This window comes from Amphiura filiformis, chromosome 1 (assembly GCF_039555335.1).
Source record: "Amphiura filiformis chromosome 1, Afil_fr2py, whole genome shotgun sequence".
Lineage (NCBI taxonomy): Eukaryota > Metazoa > Echinodermata > Ophiuroidea > Amphilepidida > Amphiuridae > Amphiura > Amphiura filiformis.
The window spans coordinates 93,968,762-93,986,072 of NC_092628.1; the positions used below are offsets into that span (position 1 = coordinate 93,968,762).

General features: G+C 35.5%; 1 protein-coding gene across 1 annotated transcript in view; it reads right to left on the minus strand.

Annotated features, from left to right (window-relative positions):
- LOC140164458 (unconventional myosin-XVIIIa-like) overlaps nucleotides 1-17,311 on the minus strand; it is a gene marked incomplete at its 5' end in the record, with an annotated part of 195,480 nt that overhangs the window by 106,071 nt on the left and 72,098 nt on the right. The window contains 3 exon segments of the mRNA XM_072187743.1: nucleotides 211-327; nucleotides 3,309-3,422; nucleotides 15,026-15,277. Coding sequence (XP_072043844.1) covers nucleotides 211-327; nucleotides 3,309-3,422; nucleotides 15,026-15,277 — 483 coding nt within the window.

The window sequence follows — 17,311 nt, forward strand, 5'->3', positions numbered from 1 at the left end:
TTGTGTATCTAACCAAACATGAAACCTGTCGTAATAAACGTGTCCAGCCAATAATGAAACCTGTTGTAAAATACCAAAGGACTTACCTGATTGGTCAATGCTTTATGTTTCTGGAATAATCAGCCAATAATGAAACCTGTTCTGATTGGTCAATGCTTTATGTTTCTTGAATAATCAGCCAATAATGAAACCTGTTGTAAAAGGACTTACCTGATTGGCCAATGCTTTATGTTTCTTGAGTAATTCATTATAATCCTCTTCATTATCCTCTATTTGACTCTCTAACTCTGCCTTTTCCCTCTGAGCATGAGATGCACGTTCTTCAGCCTGAATGTAAATGAGAAAGGGTACATTAAGTAAGAACAGGTTCAGTATTTTTGAGTGTGATTCGGATATGCCAGTTGAAATCCATACATCCCCTATGAAAAACATGACCTTCATTTTCCATACAGGGAGTGTGAATTTCAAATGGGGTTACCTGATTGAGTGACTTCATTTGAAATCCACTCCCCCTGTGTGTGAGATAAAAGTCATGTCTTCCAGAGGGGAGTTGTATGGATTCCAACTGGAGTACATGGTACTGGATTCATCTGGTGTATAACCACACACCCACACACAGGTAAGCATATACCGTAATTTCTGGAATATAAGCCGTGGCTTATACGTTATTTTTGGAGCCGCCGAAAGTCAGTGCGGCTTATACGGCGGTGCGGCTTATACAGCAACGTTTGAAGAAGAAAAAAATACAACGAGAGAGAAAAAAATCTCCGGCTCGGCCGCTGGTGAGTGAGGCAATCGACAAATCGTTCAAAGTCAAAGAACATCGTTTACTGTAATCCTCTTAAGCCGTTTCATTCTCGATGGACCGAACTGTAGCGATTTATTAAATTAAAGTTTCGATTATGAAAATCAAAAAATTTATTGTCAATGTTTCTTGCATGCTTAATTTGATTCTTGAACAACCTATGACGTTTGAGTAAAAAGAAATGATTGTTGTTGTTTTAATAATATTGTAAATGTTGATCCTTGAAAACAAAAAACAAAGTGCAGGCCTACCTTCATTCAACCCACAGCCGACTAGCGAATAACTTGACATATGCTCCACATTTTGTAGTAAATCACTGTACAACAATTATTTTATACATCTACCAATTCACATTGCTGCTGAGAGTGAGGACATTTTGTTTTAAAATGACGTCAAAAATGAACTGCACATCTAATATTCACGGAAAGTTGCCCGGGAAAGTTGTTATTTCTGGTATTTCACACATTGGGTATTTCCCCTCATTAATTATTAATTATTCATAAATTCATTCATACACGATCGTGATTCTGTCCATGCGCACTCGCACCGCATGTTGACCACTCCTTGGATGAGATACAACCGGTTTTTTCCTGTTACACACAGCACATGTTTACACAACTCAGTATTCAATTAAAGTTTGGGTATAAAATAAAAATATTTTGTTAATGTTTCTTGCGTGTTTAATTTCTTTCTGGAACAAATTTATGAAGTTTTGAGTCCAAAAATATGATTGTTGTTGTTTTTAGTATATTATAAATGTTTCATCTTTCATGTTTGATTTTTTTAAATGACTCCAAAAGTGAAATGCCCGCTTGCAGATATTCAACGAAAGTTTACATTTTTGGTAAACAACATATCGCAATCATGTACTTCATTAATTATTCATAAGTTCATTCATACGACCGTGGGAAACTCCCTATTTCAGTGTGCTTAATTACCTGGGCATATGAGGCATGGGCGCCGGGGGCCGGGGTGATGATGTCACGTGTATTTCGTGTTGATTCTGATTTGTACAAAAATGATCTGCAGATGGGTTTTGTTTCATCAGAGAAAATGTCTAGTTTCATATACAAATATTTTTAAACAACTTTATGGTTAAGAAGTTTATTTTAAAAAAATGATTGTAATTGTTTATTTTTTTAAAACTTCCACCGTAAAAGTCTTGTATAAAAAAAATCAAGTCGGCCATCTCATTTAATGTTGTGGCGTGGTGAATGAAATCACGGTAATGTTTTTACAGCAATTATAATATTGCATTTCGTCAGTAGCGGAAGAGGGGTCAACGCACTTAGCATGTGCTAAAGTTTGCAGCGCGAGCGCGGTGTACCATATTTTGGTCACACAAAATCATTGATACATGAGGTCAACGCACTAATAGCTAGTGATGGTTAGGCCTATAGAATATCATATGTGATTGGATTATTTATAAAATATAAAATAGTTTTAAAAAGTATATTGTATCCCAAGAATGAATCGATACGCAACATGTTTAAAAATGTCACTACTTCCCGTGTCGATTATTGAATGAACGACATCATAATAAAAAAGATCAATTGGATTATTTGGATAGCAGTGATCATACATGACACGGCCGATTAGTGCGTGCTGATAATTTGAAAGACATCAACATGTTAATTTACATGCAGACGCATAAGGATTTAAACAAAATAAAGTGTTTTAAAAAGGTAGACTTTCATTATGCATGCACAAAATTTGTTTTAATATAATATTGGTTACTTAAAACAAATAATTATCACACTCCTCAGTTTGCTTTGTAGCGCCACAATCGTGAAAATAGCGCATTACAGTGGTGTATGCATGTCAAAAATCGGCTGTCCTTGGTGCGGCTTATATGGCGGTGCGGCTTATACGCCGACGTTTGAATCTTATTTTACCAATTTTTCGGACCTGCGGCTTATACTCCGTGCGGCCAATATGCCGGAAATTACGGTAATCAACTGTTACCCCCTCCACTCTCTTATGATAAGTAGAGCTCTATTTGGAACAGAAACCATTTAGGCAAGAGGCCTATTCACCATATCAAGAGCATCCTCAAACTGCAACACACATACAACAAAACACACACACCCATCTACTTGAATCAACCCACAAATGAGGAACTACTACAACTTTTTCCTATCTAACCAAGGATTTTGCATCTGAAACTTTGCTCCAAACTATAGACCCACGTAACTTTTTACTATCCAACCGAGGTGATTTTTCATGTGTTTAGCTACATATGATACACAGTACGAAATACACCTACCAACAGAGGTCGCTATATTTAGGCCTAATGCACAATAGCGGACATATCTCTAAAATGCATTTGGCATGCAATTGCGACCTACTGCAGACCGCCGCAAAGCGAGGACAGTACTCGTTTGCAGGTAAGTCCACAGTTTAAATGTGAAAAATCATGTGTGTCCTCATTTGCAGGCAAACACCAATGCACCCTACCCCTTCCCCCCCCCCCCCCCCCCACACACACCCAACAGATACCAACCTCCACTTTAGTCCTTGTGATATCATCTAGTTGCACATGTAGATCTTGTAACTCACTCTCCACATTTTGTTTAGCTTTACCTGATGCTTGCAGAGCAAACTGGGCATCCTCAAGCTGCAAGAAAAAAACACACATATACAACATAATATTCAAGGATATCTCCCTTCTGAGCCGACTGACACCTTCTGATGTTAATGGCTCAGAATAGCCCAACACCGCCCCTACATGGCAGATATTGGGGCTCACGACATCCAAGAGTAAAATGGATGAAAGCTTCCAATCTCGGTAAGCAGGGAGTGAAAGCCCAGTTATAGAGAATGTTGTACTGGTTGAAGAGGAAAGAATATCCAAGGGCTCAATTTAAAAAATTGGTCATTTATTTCATCCCCCATCCCACTAGAAAAAATAGAAGTAGTATTCTCCACCTGTTTGTTCAAGTTGTTATAATTAGTTCAAATATTTCAGATTCTTATTCAAACTCTACTTAACAGCCTATCACCACCTTAGACCACTTGGTAGCTTTATTCTCAATTTTATTGTTAATATTTCAAGAACACAGTTTTCTTACAATTTCACTTGCATACTTCTTCTTCTGAATACCTTTCACTGTAAAACTTTAAATTACATATGTATCCTATATTGTATGCAAAGTGAATACTGAAAGCGTTGTTACAAGGATTAAATAATTTCAAATTTGGACCATATAAACACTGTTTTACAATTCAGACAGATATCACACCCATTTTATGCTACTCAGTTTCATTTTGAGCTTGGCTAGGTACAATGTCTTACTAATGAATGATTTATTACAACATAAGCATGCCGGTTAGGTGGGAATATTTTAATCTTTAAAGTAACAAAGATGAGTGCATAAAGTATATATCTTCTACAATGAAGTGAGGCAAAGAACTCCAGAACGTCTTCAGAATTTAACAAATTATGTATTTTTGAGAAAATCACACATAAAATTCAAAGTGGTACATCTTATACTTGGCCCCCACATAACAACAACAACAACAACAACAACAACAACAACAACAACAACAACAAAAACAACAAAATAATATTAATAATATTAATAATAATTGTTTGCTGGTCCTCATCTGAGTGATTCTCATTTTGAAAACCAGAGAATAATTTGTACTGTACAAAGAATAACAACTCCAGATTTTTTCCTTTCAGAATATTGCCATCCTGATTTACAACAACAACAACAACAACAACAACAACAACAAAAACAAAAACAATAACAACAACAAAAACAACCATAATAATACAATTTTTAGCACTGCAATTGAGTAATGAAGGTTGCCACCTCACCCATCCCACTTGTGCGTTATAATATATTATGTTAGAATCACCAGGAGAATACTAAATGTCTGACCATTATTTTTTCTTTTTAATAAACAAATTGAACCTACCATTTGCACCCAGAGTAAGTTATATTTCAGGGGATAGGAAGTTTTGAAATAGGCCTTTAATGTATAAGTTTAAATACAAGTCGTAAAATTTTGTCATATATAGCAAAGTGACATGTAAACCGTAGTCTTGTCGCAATCTAACTTCAAGAAATGGAGCTTTTTCACAATAATACTATGGCTTCCATATTTTATCATCGCTTGACAGATTATCCCAAGGGCGATATAAGAAGACAATATGAAGTAGGTTTATATCATGCCTAAATTGTCCACCTCCCATGCATGTCTGATATTTATTCTAATATGGACTATTATATACCTAATATACGCTAGGTCATGCACTCAAGATGTGACAGAGCACTTGTTTTTACTAAGTATTCCGGGGTAAAAATATCATCTCAGAACACTCTGACAAGAATGATGAACCAGCCTTAAGCTTTACTCAATAACACATCCATTTGGGTTTTTTATTCTTTTTAAAAAAAATGAACACCAGTGTATTGTTGCTACATACTAATATTGTTGACCTTACATTTAAAGGTGATAGAACACCTTTTTACCTTGGGATGTGCAAAATACACAAAATGGAAATTATTAACATTTTCTTCCATAACTGTATTGTTTATACCTTTTCTGATAAAAGCTCTATTAATTGGCTTTCATTACAAGGAGATACTATGTGGCAGTTATATATTTTAAATATTATTAATATTTTTGCAATTCTGTGCATTTTTGTGGTTGTTTTACTAGTGGTTTAAAACACCTACAAAAATAATCTACCATTTATTTAGAGTAAGTTATTTTATCCTCTTACAAAAATATCTTAGATGATAGGAAAACAAGTTTATACATGTAGTCAATTTCTGTCATACAACGAAGAAATCTGTAAATCTCTATAATTTTAGAGCAATTTAACTTCAAAAACTTTTCACAATAATACTACAGCTTAAATATTTCATCATCGCTTGATTATCCCTAGGGAGGTATAAGATGACAATGTGGTCCTGCTTAATGTCACACCTGAATTATCCACCTCACTATTATGTTCCTAATATATTCTAGGTTATGCACATGGGATGTGACAGAGCACTTTTTATTACTAAACATCGTCTCAGGATACTGTGACAAGAATGATGAACAAGTCTTTAAGCTTTACTGCATTACAAACTGGTTTTGTTTTTCTTCTTGCAAAAAAAATATATATATCTATTCACACTGTTCATCTTACACTTAAAAGGTGATGAAACACCTTTACTAAGTATCACTTTAGGATGTGAAAACAAACAAATTTGGTTACATTTCCTTTCACAACTTTCTGATATGTTATGTCAATTATGTCTTATATCCAAGGGAGATATTGTATATACTTTGTTCGACTTATAATGTGGATTGATACAGAATGGTGTGCACACAAATTATTGGGCCCAGCACCTACGGTAGTTGTATTTTGCATAAATGTGTGACTGGCGGTGAGGTGTACAGATCAGGGGCAGGATAAATTAGCCCCCTGGCTCGAAATACTAGGACAAAGCCTTGAAATACCCAGATGAAATAGACCAAGAGCATAACATAACATAACAAGTGACCAGCATGATCGGCAACTCTCATTTTTGGTATTATGCAATGCATCAAGTAAATATTGTCAAAATAAATGGGTTTTTTTTTGCCAAAAGCAGCTCATTTTGCATGCATACAACCATTTCTGTCAAATACCCGAATTTAAATACAAGAAGCAAAGTTTTAAATCCCAAAACGTTAAATCACAGTCAGTGGGGCCCTGTTGTCTTCAGTCACCTTGGTGGTATTATTTTTTGAAATTTGAACTTCTGAGCAGTTTTGCATTTTCTGGCATTGATTTCGCAGGGTTTTGTACAAATTGACCTGAAAGTTGATTCGTACTTCCGATTGAACAATCAAGAGAGGTTGTAAAAGTCTAATTCACTTTTTTTACCATGTTTAAGTCGACTACGTTCTCTGCTTGTGCAAACACCCTGTCAGAAAATAATTTATGCTAATCCTTGGTCGTAATATGAATTTGATGTTGAATTTGAAGTCGACTTCTCTCTGTGTAAACAGGGTCTTAGGTTTGCGGTACTGAAATCAACCACAAACAGTACAAAAATGAAAACCTCACAAAAACATCCTCCTACTCAGTAGAGCACTTAAACTTAAACACCTCAGGATATGTGTAAGAAAAAGTGAAAACTTTTAAAATGTTCTTTTCTTCCCCCATACTAGTATTATTGATAGCTATTGTAGCATCTGTTATGTATTGTCTTGTATTTTAAGGTGATAGAACACTTGGTACTAAGTATCACCTCAGGGTAAGGAGGCAAAAATAAAATATTAATGTGAAAACATTTGTAAAAGAATATCTAGAACTGATAAGTCTCCACAAAACACTAAAGATCACCATCTAATGCAATATAGATACATATATCCTTCGTTGGTGGAGAGCCAGAAGGTGGTAAAGTGAATCATTTTAACAAAGCATTGGGCTATTCCATTTAAAATCCACACTACCCCTGTGGAAGATTTTGGAAATATCTCCCACAGAGGGAGTATGTTTTTCAAATGTAACTGGTCAGGGTTAATCATTTTGAAACCCATACTCCCTCTGTATTATGGCTTTATCTAGTCTTCCACAACTGGAATGAGTATTTCATATAGAAGTTACCCAACTGTCTATTCTATTTGAAACTCATACTCCCTCTGTGGAAGACTTTAGCTAAATCTTCCACAGGGGTAGTGTGAACTTTAAGTGGAATAGCCCATTCACAGCCTCTTGACATCTTACCACTGCTATACTGTATCACAAAGTGTGCATTTATTAAACTTTAAAAACAATTGTCATGAAAGAATTCCAAGCACATTATTTGCCAACACACGTACCAAGGCAAATCCAATCAGGAATTGATATTCTGGGAAACAGCAATGTCACATTATTAATTTGATGTTCTCATAACATGAATGGAATTTTGAAAGATTGCTTCTTTTGAGCATATTATTTACAAGTACAATGTAAGCACTTCTGCCCTCCTAGTATCTGCTTTATTAGTTACTCTTTTATACTTCTGGATCTGGATTTTGTTGAGTCAACTAAACATCTGGGAAGATGCAACACCCCAACGTTACAGTGGTGGTGTATGGTCGCTGTTTGGGTGTGCTTTGGTAGTGGTTATTGAGCTCAGTTTTAAATTGGTTTAGAGTCTGGCAGTTGATGACATGCTCTGGGAGGCAGTTCCAATCTAATATAGCTGGGAAGAAAGAGTGCTGAAAAGCTGCTTAGCTGTGGTGAGGATGGAAGAATTTCAAGTTGTGCCTCCCCTCCACCCCCGTGTTTCTTTGGTTTGGTGTCAGGTACTTACAAATTGGGATGTCCACTAGTAGGAATTCCAATTGAATGAATGCATCTTTCAACAGCTGTACTCGATTTAACCTCGATCGTATATCGCGTATTTCAAACTACAACGCGAACACACAACCTTGGATACAATGCTAACCAATCACAAGTGCATTGGCATGGTTGGATTCACTTTCGCGGTACTTACGCACAGTCGTACACGCTGGCATACCTCGCGCAGTGTACACAAAAATCATCACGCTAATGAAAGCTGCATTTATTCAATTGGAATTCCCACTGCAGTTGGTTGGTCACTTTGTAATGCATGGTGACTCACTTTGCCTTGTGTATTATCTCTAAGGGTTCCGAAACATACTAATTCAAAAATCTGTTTCCCAAAGAAAAAGATGGCCTTGTACCAGGTTATTTAACTTGTAGATACTATATATTAACTTCAGAAGAAAATTAATTGAAAAATGCCAGCATCCCAAGTACAGAGAGAGTATCTCCTATGTTACTCACTTACAGATACTTGCTTTTGACTTGGGAAGATACTCTTATTATTACATTCCACTCATCACCATGGTACAGGTGATTCACTCTCAGAAACACTTCACAACATATTCCAATAGTTCAACAACATTACTAACTCAACAATTTCATGTTTGCATGTCCCACACAACCTCTACAGTAATTAAAATCACTGTAACACATTGACAAATTGTCAACAAATAACTATCATGGGGCTATATCTGACTATTAAATAACAATCAACTCACAATAAGGGTGGGATATATATACCCCGCAACATACTAGAAACATTTATTACATTGACGTCAATCATGGAAGCTTTAAGAAGTAGACTGCCTTTTGATCATGTGTCGTGTTGGATTGATTCTATAAGTCAACATTTCCACATTGGTGTTCATAGTAAACAAGACTAGAAAAGTTTGGCAATGCAAACTTTTCTCCTAATGAAGTATATCGAGGACTTACAACCAGACCTGTCTATATTCAAAAATGGCATTTTGAGAAAAACAAGTTTAAAAGTTTGCCTAACACTTATGTTTAAACCCAAAACTATCTACATCCAGTGTGCCTGGGGAAAATATGAAGATCACCCTACAATTAGATACAGTACACATTACTATGCAGAGTATAGCCTTTCAATCTCCATGGTGCACATAATACATCAATGAATTTATTGTGTACAATTTATTATGCTGGACATTTAGCACATTTTGGCTTTAAACATAGGTATGGATATAATCCCTATTGACTTTTCTTTGGGCACCCTCTATTTTCAACATTAGACATATACCCTGATGGCAGTGGAAGTATATCCATTGGCATTGATAATAGTGGGCTTCACCTATTTTAGCCAAAAGGACAAAGTTGCACAACAGGCATGAACTGTTTCAACGCATAAGAGGTGCATATGCGATAATCACTGTGTTGTGTAATCAGTTGCTACATCACACACATAAATCATTGGTTGGGCTGCACTGTGATACATGGAGGGTATGAATCAGATTTAGCAGACTACTCTTTGCGAACCTAACTTGAAAGTTACTCAGAATGGCTAACATACCTAAATCTCAGACTATGCCAACAATTGTCTCATCAAGATGAAATGGGTCACTGTAAGTACTTTGACAATATTATGAACGTTTCAAGATACTTGTTTACTCTGCTCAGTGCACTAACTCTTTGTAAGTCTCTTTTTCTCCCTCCCTCTTCTACATTCCCTCAATATTACAGTAAGATGCATATACCACACATTCTGCTAAGCACCTTTAACTATTAATATACAAGATGAGCAAGACGATATCTCAGTGAGTATTTGTCTACCATCTAGCACAGGGCTTTTATTTGAACTAGATGAATGACTTTCACCTGTATCAATTTCACTAAACATGAAATCTTTTTTCTCTTCCAAGTTAATCAAATAAAACACAGCCCACAAGTAGACATCACTTGCGAGCTCCAGAACGAATCATTTTGACTATTAAACTGACGTCGTCTTTGATATTTTCTCTAGTATCTCTCGATAACAGAAGCTATATATTTCATCTGGGATTTTCATTTTTAATGTTTCTTATTACGCGCAGCAATTATTTGCACATGCAGATTGACGTCAAGATTAGTGAACATTTGCCAAACAATCAGAACTTACTGTTGAGAGCCACCTACTTCAGTCCTCTTGTCAACAACTTCACGTCATTATAAGAGTACTCTTGGGAAACTTTACAATAACAGTTACGTCATATTGATTCTTTTTTGCCTGACTCTCTGAAGATTTTTTTTGAAGATGCAATACCCAGTTATCCTGAGCCATGTGGACAAGTATATTAAAATGCAAATCTTGCTATTTGCTTTTCAATATCATATGTTTAAGGTTGGTCTGAATCATGGAATTATGTGAAACATTTTAGCCTTTTAACTTCTAAATTGTTGATCTAAAGTGTATAAAAGTATACATATTTTGAATGGAAATTACCAAACAAATTCAGTGGTGACGTCAGATTAATTTAAAAATGCTCAATTTTGGAGAAAATCATCAAAAACCGTGATTTTGACCAAAACATTTACGTAAACTGTAACTAATTATTTTTTCAGTTAATTTTTTTTTTCTTACTGATTTTCAAAAACTAGGTATGAAAATCTAGGATCCGTTTTTTTATTTTTTTGAATTTTGACCATCTTTTAGAAATATTCTATGAAAATGGTTGAAATTTGATAGTTTTAGCCTAATTTTTGACGGAAATTTAAAAAAATGAAAAAATGGATCTTAGAGGAAAAGGAGCTGTACACGATAAGACCAAAATCTTACCTTTATTTTCTATAATGAATCTGTTAGCGTTTATGGAAAATTGAAAACATGCACAAAAATGAACACATTTTAAATCGCTGTTTTGTATCAAAAGTGGCAGTAGACAGCAATCAGACAACCCATGTTTTCAAATGTGATCATCTTGATTCTTGATTCCTGCAATTAGCGCAGCTCGTAGTCATTATTAAGATACACCTTCCGTGCACGTTTTACGAAAATCCAAGGAATATTTTCCATAAAAAAGAGGAATAATTGTTCGTAAAGCCGTATGAAATTCCCGCCCGGCCATGTTTTCGATCATGTTTTGTTGTGAGCACCGCGCGAGATACACTGTCAGGGTGAATTGCGCGGGGAAACGCACACGGCTTGTTGCATTTTTGCGTCGGGCGCGAGGCAAATATACGCGATCGTTAGCAACAAGATTTCCCGCCATTAACCATGTGGACAATTTCAGATGGAAAAGGGTGAAACATCAAAATTAAATATTGATAGAAATTTGGTAAAAAAATTAAAAAGCCAAAATTTTTCAGTTCAAACTTTAAGTATACAGACTAATGAATATAGAATTCAAGAAAACCGGAATTCAGCATTTTTAAAACATGCCATGGTTCAGACCAACCTTAATTAAAGCGATCAGCGATAAGAAAAACTGATAAATTTCACGGAATCAGAGGTAGAAAATAGAAAACATGATTTCGTAAATACAATTGAAATAATTGAAAAAACTGAATAAAATACAAAGAAAAAAATCAATAAATGTGTGTCCGATTTTTTTAATGAAATAAACATGTAAAGAGTATAATTATTTTGAAATATATCTTTATTAAAATGGACAAAATATGGTAAAACAGTCAAAATATGGAAAGCCACAAGAAAATGGAAAAAACACGGAAAGTGATGTATTGACAAAATGGAATTTAAAAAGTAGAACATAGAAAACTTGCAGCTTTATGTTTACTGTTTTTTGCTCAAAGTTGTGTTTAATATGTGGATTCTCTACTGAAAGCTCAGTTTGACCAAATTCCTTCCCATAATACAACACAGGCTGTTAGCACCCCCCCCCACACACACACACACACGATCAGCACAGCGTGCAGTACGCGTTCCTGTTTTGACATACACTATAGGATCCCCTGGATATGCAATAACAGGGTAATTTCAGTCACATGACTTCCAGTAAAGAATATATTTGCCATGTATTGATTTCATTTAAAGACAGCGCAGACAAAATAAACAAATATCTGTTGAGTAGAATTGCACTATTTTTCCAACAAAAACAAGCTTCTATGAAACCAATTTCATATGCAATCATAAGAGGGATGTTCAAGATGATTTTCTATTCCATATCAAACAATCAATTTACATGAAGTATGTGATTATTTTCTTTAAAATATATTGCATTTCAACAATAACAGTATGAAATGCTTTTTATTTGAATTGACCCTAACTGAACCAGAGGAGGCTTAAAAGTAGGCCCCGGCAAAAAACGCAATTTTTAATGGCAAAAAACGGGATATGAAGAAATAAAAAGCGAGATTTACCCCAAATTTGCTTTAAAAACCGAGATTTTCCCGGAAAATCGCCGCCAAAAATTGAAAAATTAACAATTAAATAAAACAAAATACTGCCCTCTGGGAGTCTAAGCAGTCCAATGTATGTAAACATGGCGCCCGACTCACGATCGAAGGATGAAAAACGTAAACAGAAATTCAATTATTTCCACCTCAATATGTTGTTTACATTATAAATCCTTTCTCAGTTTAATAAATTTAACAATAAACTACTATAATTTAGTATTCAATTACCTTGACATGACATTTTAGAGACCAATTAAGCACTGAAACTACACACTGGCGAGTGCATTTAAGGTGGCTGTGTACTCTCAGACATGCATGTAGTAAAAGTACAATAACTTTGTAATTATTCGCATAAGACATATAAAAGTATACATTTTATAAAGGCAAGACATCAATGAATCTTAATATAAATATAGATTTGGTGTAAAAACAACAGTTATGAAGAAAATCTTTAAAAAGTGAGTTTTTGGCAATATTTGTTCGGTACATCATAACAAAAAAACACTCTTTCCAAAATATTTTATTTTGTTTTTATCTCAATCTTGAGGCTCCATTCCAAAAACAGTTTTGTTTATTTTTTTGATATTGGCCTTATTTTTTTGAGATATTGACCATATAAGGCATCAAAATGAACTTTTAAAATTCACAAACGCCTATTTGTACAAAATGATGCCTAAAATCGGAAATAGACCAAAATATACAAAAATGGGAAAACCGTTTCTTGAGTCGATCATGCTTCATACGATGATCATATTTGCTTACCTATAGATGCTGTATTTATTGAGTTATCGTGTACCTAAATCGTCATTTTACCGAGAAAATGAACATTGAAATAATGGCCGTTGAAGTTTAAAGTGGTCACATTTTGCACTTTCATCGAATCTCACATGAGAATGCGGCAGTTTTCGTTTTTCTACCTTACATTACATGAACATCGGGTAAATCCACGGCCCTTGAGAAGTTTGAGCGAAATCCATTCATAACTTGATATTTAAATCGGGGAAAGAACTTGAAAAAACCCACATTTTATGAACTAAAACGGAGCCATTTGACCACTAGGTTTTTGTGAAATCAGTGCTTCCGTGGTGTTTCCATAAGATGCGCGCGCGATGCAGATAAGCGTCGGCGTGTCGTAGCGTATTTGTGCGTTAACAAATTGCGAGATACGCAACGCGATACGCTGTTCTTGCGCGTGTACCCTGGCTGGTACAACAAAGATTTTCTTTCCTTTTCAATTTCAAACACGAGTGGAATAGTGAAATAAAATCCTTAAAATATTGCAGTTGGAGTTTACAAATCTGGATTTTCATTCCTTGTATTTATAAAAAACATAACAAAGTAAAAACATATCAAAAAAACTCAATTTCGCGAAAGAAACAATGTCTATAGTACACAGCCGCGTTAAGCTTACTCGATGACATGAATTGTCAACACGGCATGGAACTCAATGATTTTCGGAAGATTTTGTGGCATAAAACACCTTGTTTTATTGCTTGTAAAAGCGAGATAATTACTCAATAGCGAGAATTGCGGCGAGAAAACCGAGATTGCGTTTTTTGCCGGGGCTTACTTAAAGGCATTCCTACAATGCACTATGATTGGGAAATTTGATCAATATAACCTAATTTTAAAGGCAAAGTCCCCATTGCCACACACACAAAAATGGTAATTTTAAAACTGCAGCCAACGAGCTAATAGTTGAGACTTATAACTTATATTTGACTTTCTTACAGGAAACATTATTATTGTCCCACTGCATTAATTTTATTCATAAGTCTCAATGTTTTGAATGTTAAATAAAAGGATGAAAACACCAGATATTTGCACACAATCAAAATGCAAGGTATAGTCAACTGGGCCACATGTATACAAAAGCCAGACATACCACGGTCAGAAACCCCATTGGGTTATGGGAATGCCTTTAAACATCCTCTGAACTGAACCAAACATACAACAACCTCAATTCACAAAGCATATGCTTTGATGCGATTGAGTCGTCATATGAACAGTCATAGGGACACGGAAAGCTTGGCCGGCCAAGCTAGACCAAGGTGGCAAGGTAGGCCTGTGCACTGGTGTGGCACCCGAGGAGTTGGGGTTCAATACCGCATTTGAGAAAAAAGTTTTCTCTTCTTCTTTCTTTCTTCCTCTCTTCTTCTTTCTTTCTTCCTCTCTTCTTTCCTTCCCCCTCAGCCTATCTTTTTAAATCCATTGATATTTAGGTCATAATTAAAAACATTTTAAAAATCAATAACACCTGTGTTTTCCCTTTACTTACAAAGAAAACAAAAGAGAACAAACAACATACATGCGATGGACAAGTAGAATTTATAAATTCCTTGACTATCAAGGATGAACTATGACACATTCAGCTATTTTCTTTTAATCTTTAATTTTTTTGCAAAATAAAGTGCCCTCAAGGTGAACAAAATATCCTTGATATCTTATGATTTGATTTGATTTGATTTGATTCAGCATATTAAAAATGTATATACATATGCAGTAGGCAGCACCCCTGAGAACCAGTCATGGACGTTTCCACATACCTCATTTTTGAGTTGTTTTAATTTGCCAACGCTAGGTACCCCTGCCTTCTGTTTATCCAACATGAGCTGAGCATCATTCAACAAGACTTTGGTTTTCTTCAGATCTTTCCTCAACCGTCTTTCTGTATCCTTATCTCCTGACGTCTTTCTGTCCTGGAGTTCCGCCACCTTCTGCTCCAGATTGCGTTTCTCTTTCATAATATGTTGTCTCTCTGAGTAGTCCTCTTCAAGTTGAATTTCTAATTGCTTGATCTAGTTAGATAAATAGCAAAATTAAATCAGTTAATTTTTGAAATCTTGTGAGATGTGTACAACTTGCATTTTTTTTTTCATTTTAAAGGGAAATGTTTATCTGAACTCCTTTCACATTATGTTCCCACCCGTACGCTCCGATCTGGAAACATGCAACTTCTTCAAGAAAGAACATCCAACCGCACATGGGGTGACAGATCATTTGCAATCGCAGCTCCACGACTATGGAATGAACTGCCTATTTATATTAGAACTGCTAAAAATGTAACTGTGTTTAAAAAGTTGTTAAAAACTCATCTTATGTCAGAGACATTCTGTAATTCTTAAGTTATGTTTCTTATTTTACTTCCAGTTTGTTTTCTTTGTCTATTGTTCTGTTTTTGTTTTTTGTTTTAGTGCCTTGAGCGCTCTTAATTGAGTGGATATGTGCCTTGTCGCTATTATTATTATTATTATGTTAAGGTTTCATCATTTAACATACTTCTGTAGTCTGTACCATCTGATATATACACACACCCCTGGACACACCCCATATTCAAACACACACATCCACACCCTTGTAACTCTATCTTATAGACAACATCGAACTTTTTTTTATTTGATATGTTTGGGATTGACCATCCTGGATAATCCAAGAAAGCGTCTTGTGAAGCTCAATTTCCATTGGGATCCATTAGAACACCAAGACAGGTTGAGACAGTCAAGGGTTAACACCCTTATCTTCTCAAAACTTACTCACAAGCTACATGTATAGGAACACTAAACTGAGCCGTGCTCTCTTTCAAAGCAAGGTGTATCTACCAAAAACGTTTCAAAAGCGTAAAAAGCGGCCAAAGTTTAAAAATCTTTCCTGTGTGGCTTTTCACCCTTTTTTAAACTTGGTCCCATTTAGTAAAGTAGTAATAACATGAAGAATGAGTCCTAATTTTTACATGCAACCATTATCAAAAACATTTCAAGGTTTATGTTTTATTATATTGCGTGATCATAAAGAGTAGTAGAGTATTATATATACTTAGCAAATTGACTGTGTGTCAACCTGCTACATATAGGCCCTACATCTGTACATAAGGCGCAGAATCGCACATGACGATGAAGAATTAAACAAAGTGAGTATTTGCTACAAAATACATTATAACGTCTATACGGAAAAAAAACTTCAATTACGCATACGAACATTAATTCATTTGCTCTACAAAATAAACACTGACAACTAAGAAAACCAACAAGTAGCCTATAGATGACTTCGTATGGGTCTTTAGAAACTTTCATAAATGGGACCAAGTTTAAAAAAGGGTGAAAAGCCACACAGGAAAGATTTTTTGAGGTAAAAAAAATATTGCGCGCTAAGTGGTTCTTTGTAGCCATGGGAGGTGACCTAGTTGGATATCCATATTTCGCGGTTAATGGTGCTTTGTAGCCCTGCAAGGGCAAACTAGTTGGATATCCATATTTCGGGTGAATGGTTTTTGAAGCTCCGAGGGCAAACTAGTTGGATATCCATATTTCATGCGGTTAGCAGTTCTTTGTAGCCCTCAAGGGCAAACTAGTTGGATATCCATATTTAGCGTTAGTGGTTTTAACGACCGTAACCACCCCAATCAGCTGCATACCGCATCCAGCTATTTTATTTATCAAAACACTAGTTTTTTAATGCTATGGGGTTAACAGAATTATTAAAACAATTAATAGCTGAACCCAATAGTTCAGCCAAGGACTGAAACGACATATTGATGACTTTATATAGAGTGTATTCAATAAACCCAAAGGCGGAACGAGAGTTGCTAAGTAACCGCTATCCGAACCATAAACACACATGCATGATCAGACAACGATTATTCAATTTCCTCATAGCATCCCACGTTGTTCACACGTCAGTCGAATTTGGCGGTGTTGGTTTGTTAGCCCTCCAAGTTATAACATCGTTCACTTTGTGTTGAACATTGTATGTGAGCCTCGCTGTAATAACATAAAGATCAGTCTGATCAGTGTGATATCACAGAGCAGACCCTTGAGAGGGCACTTGGCTCATTT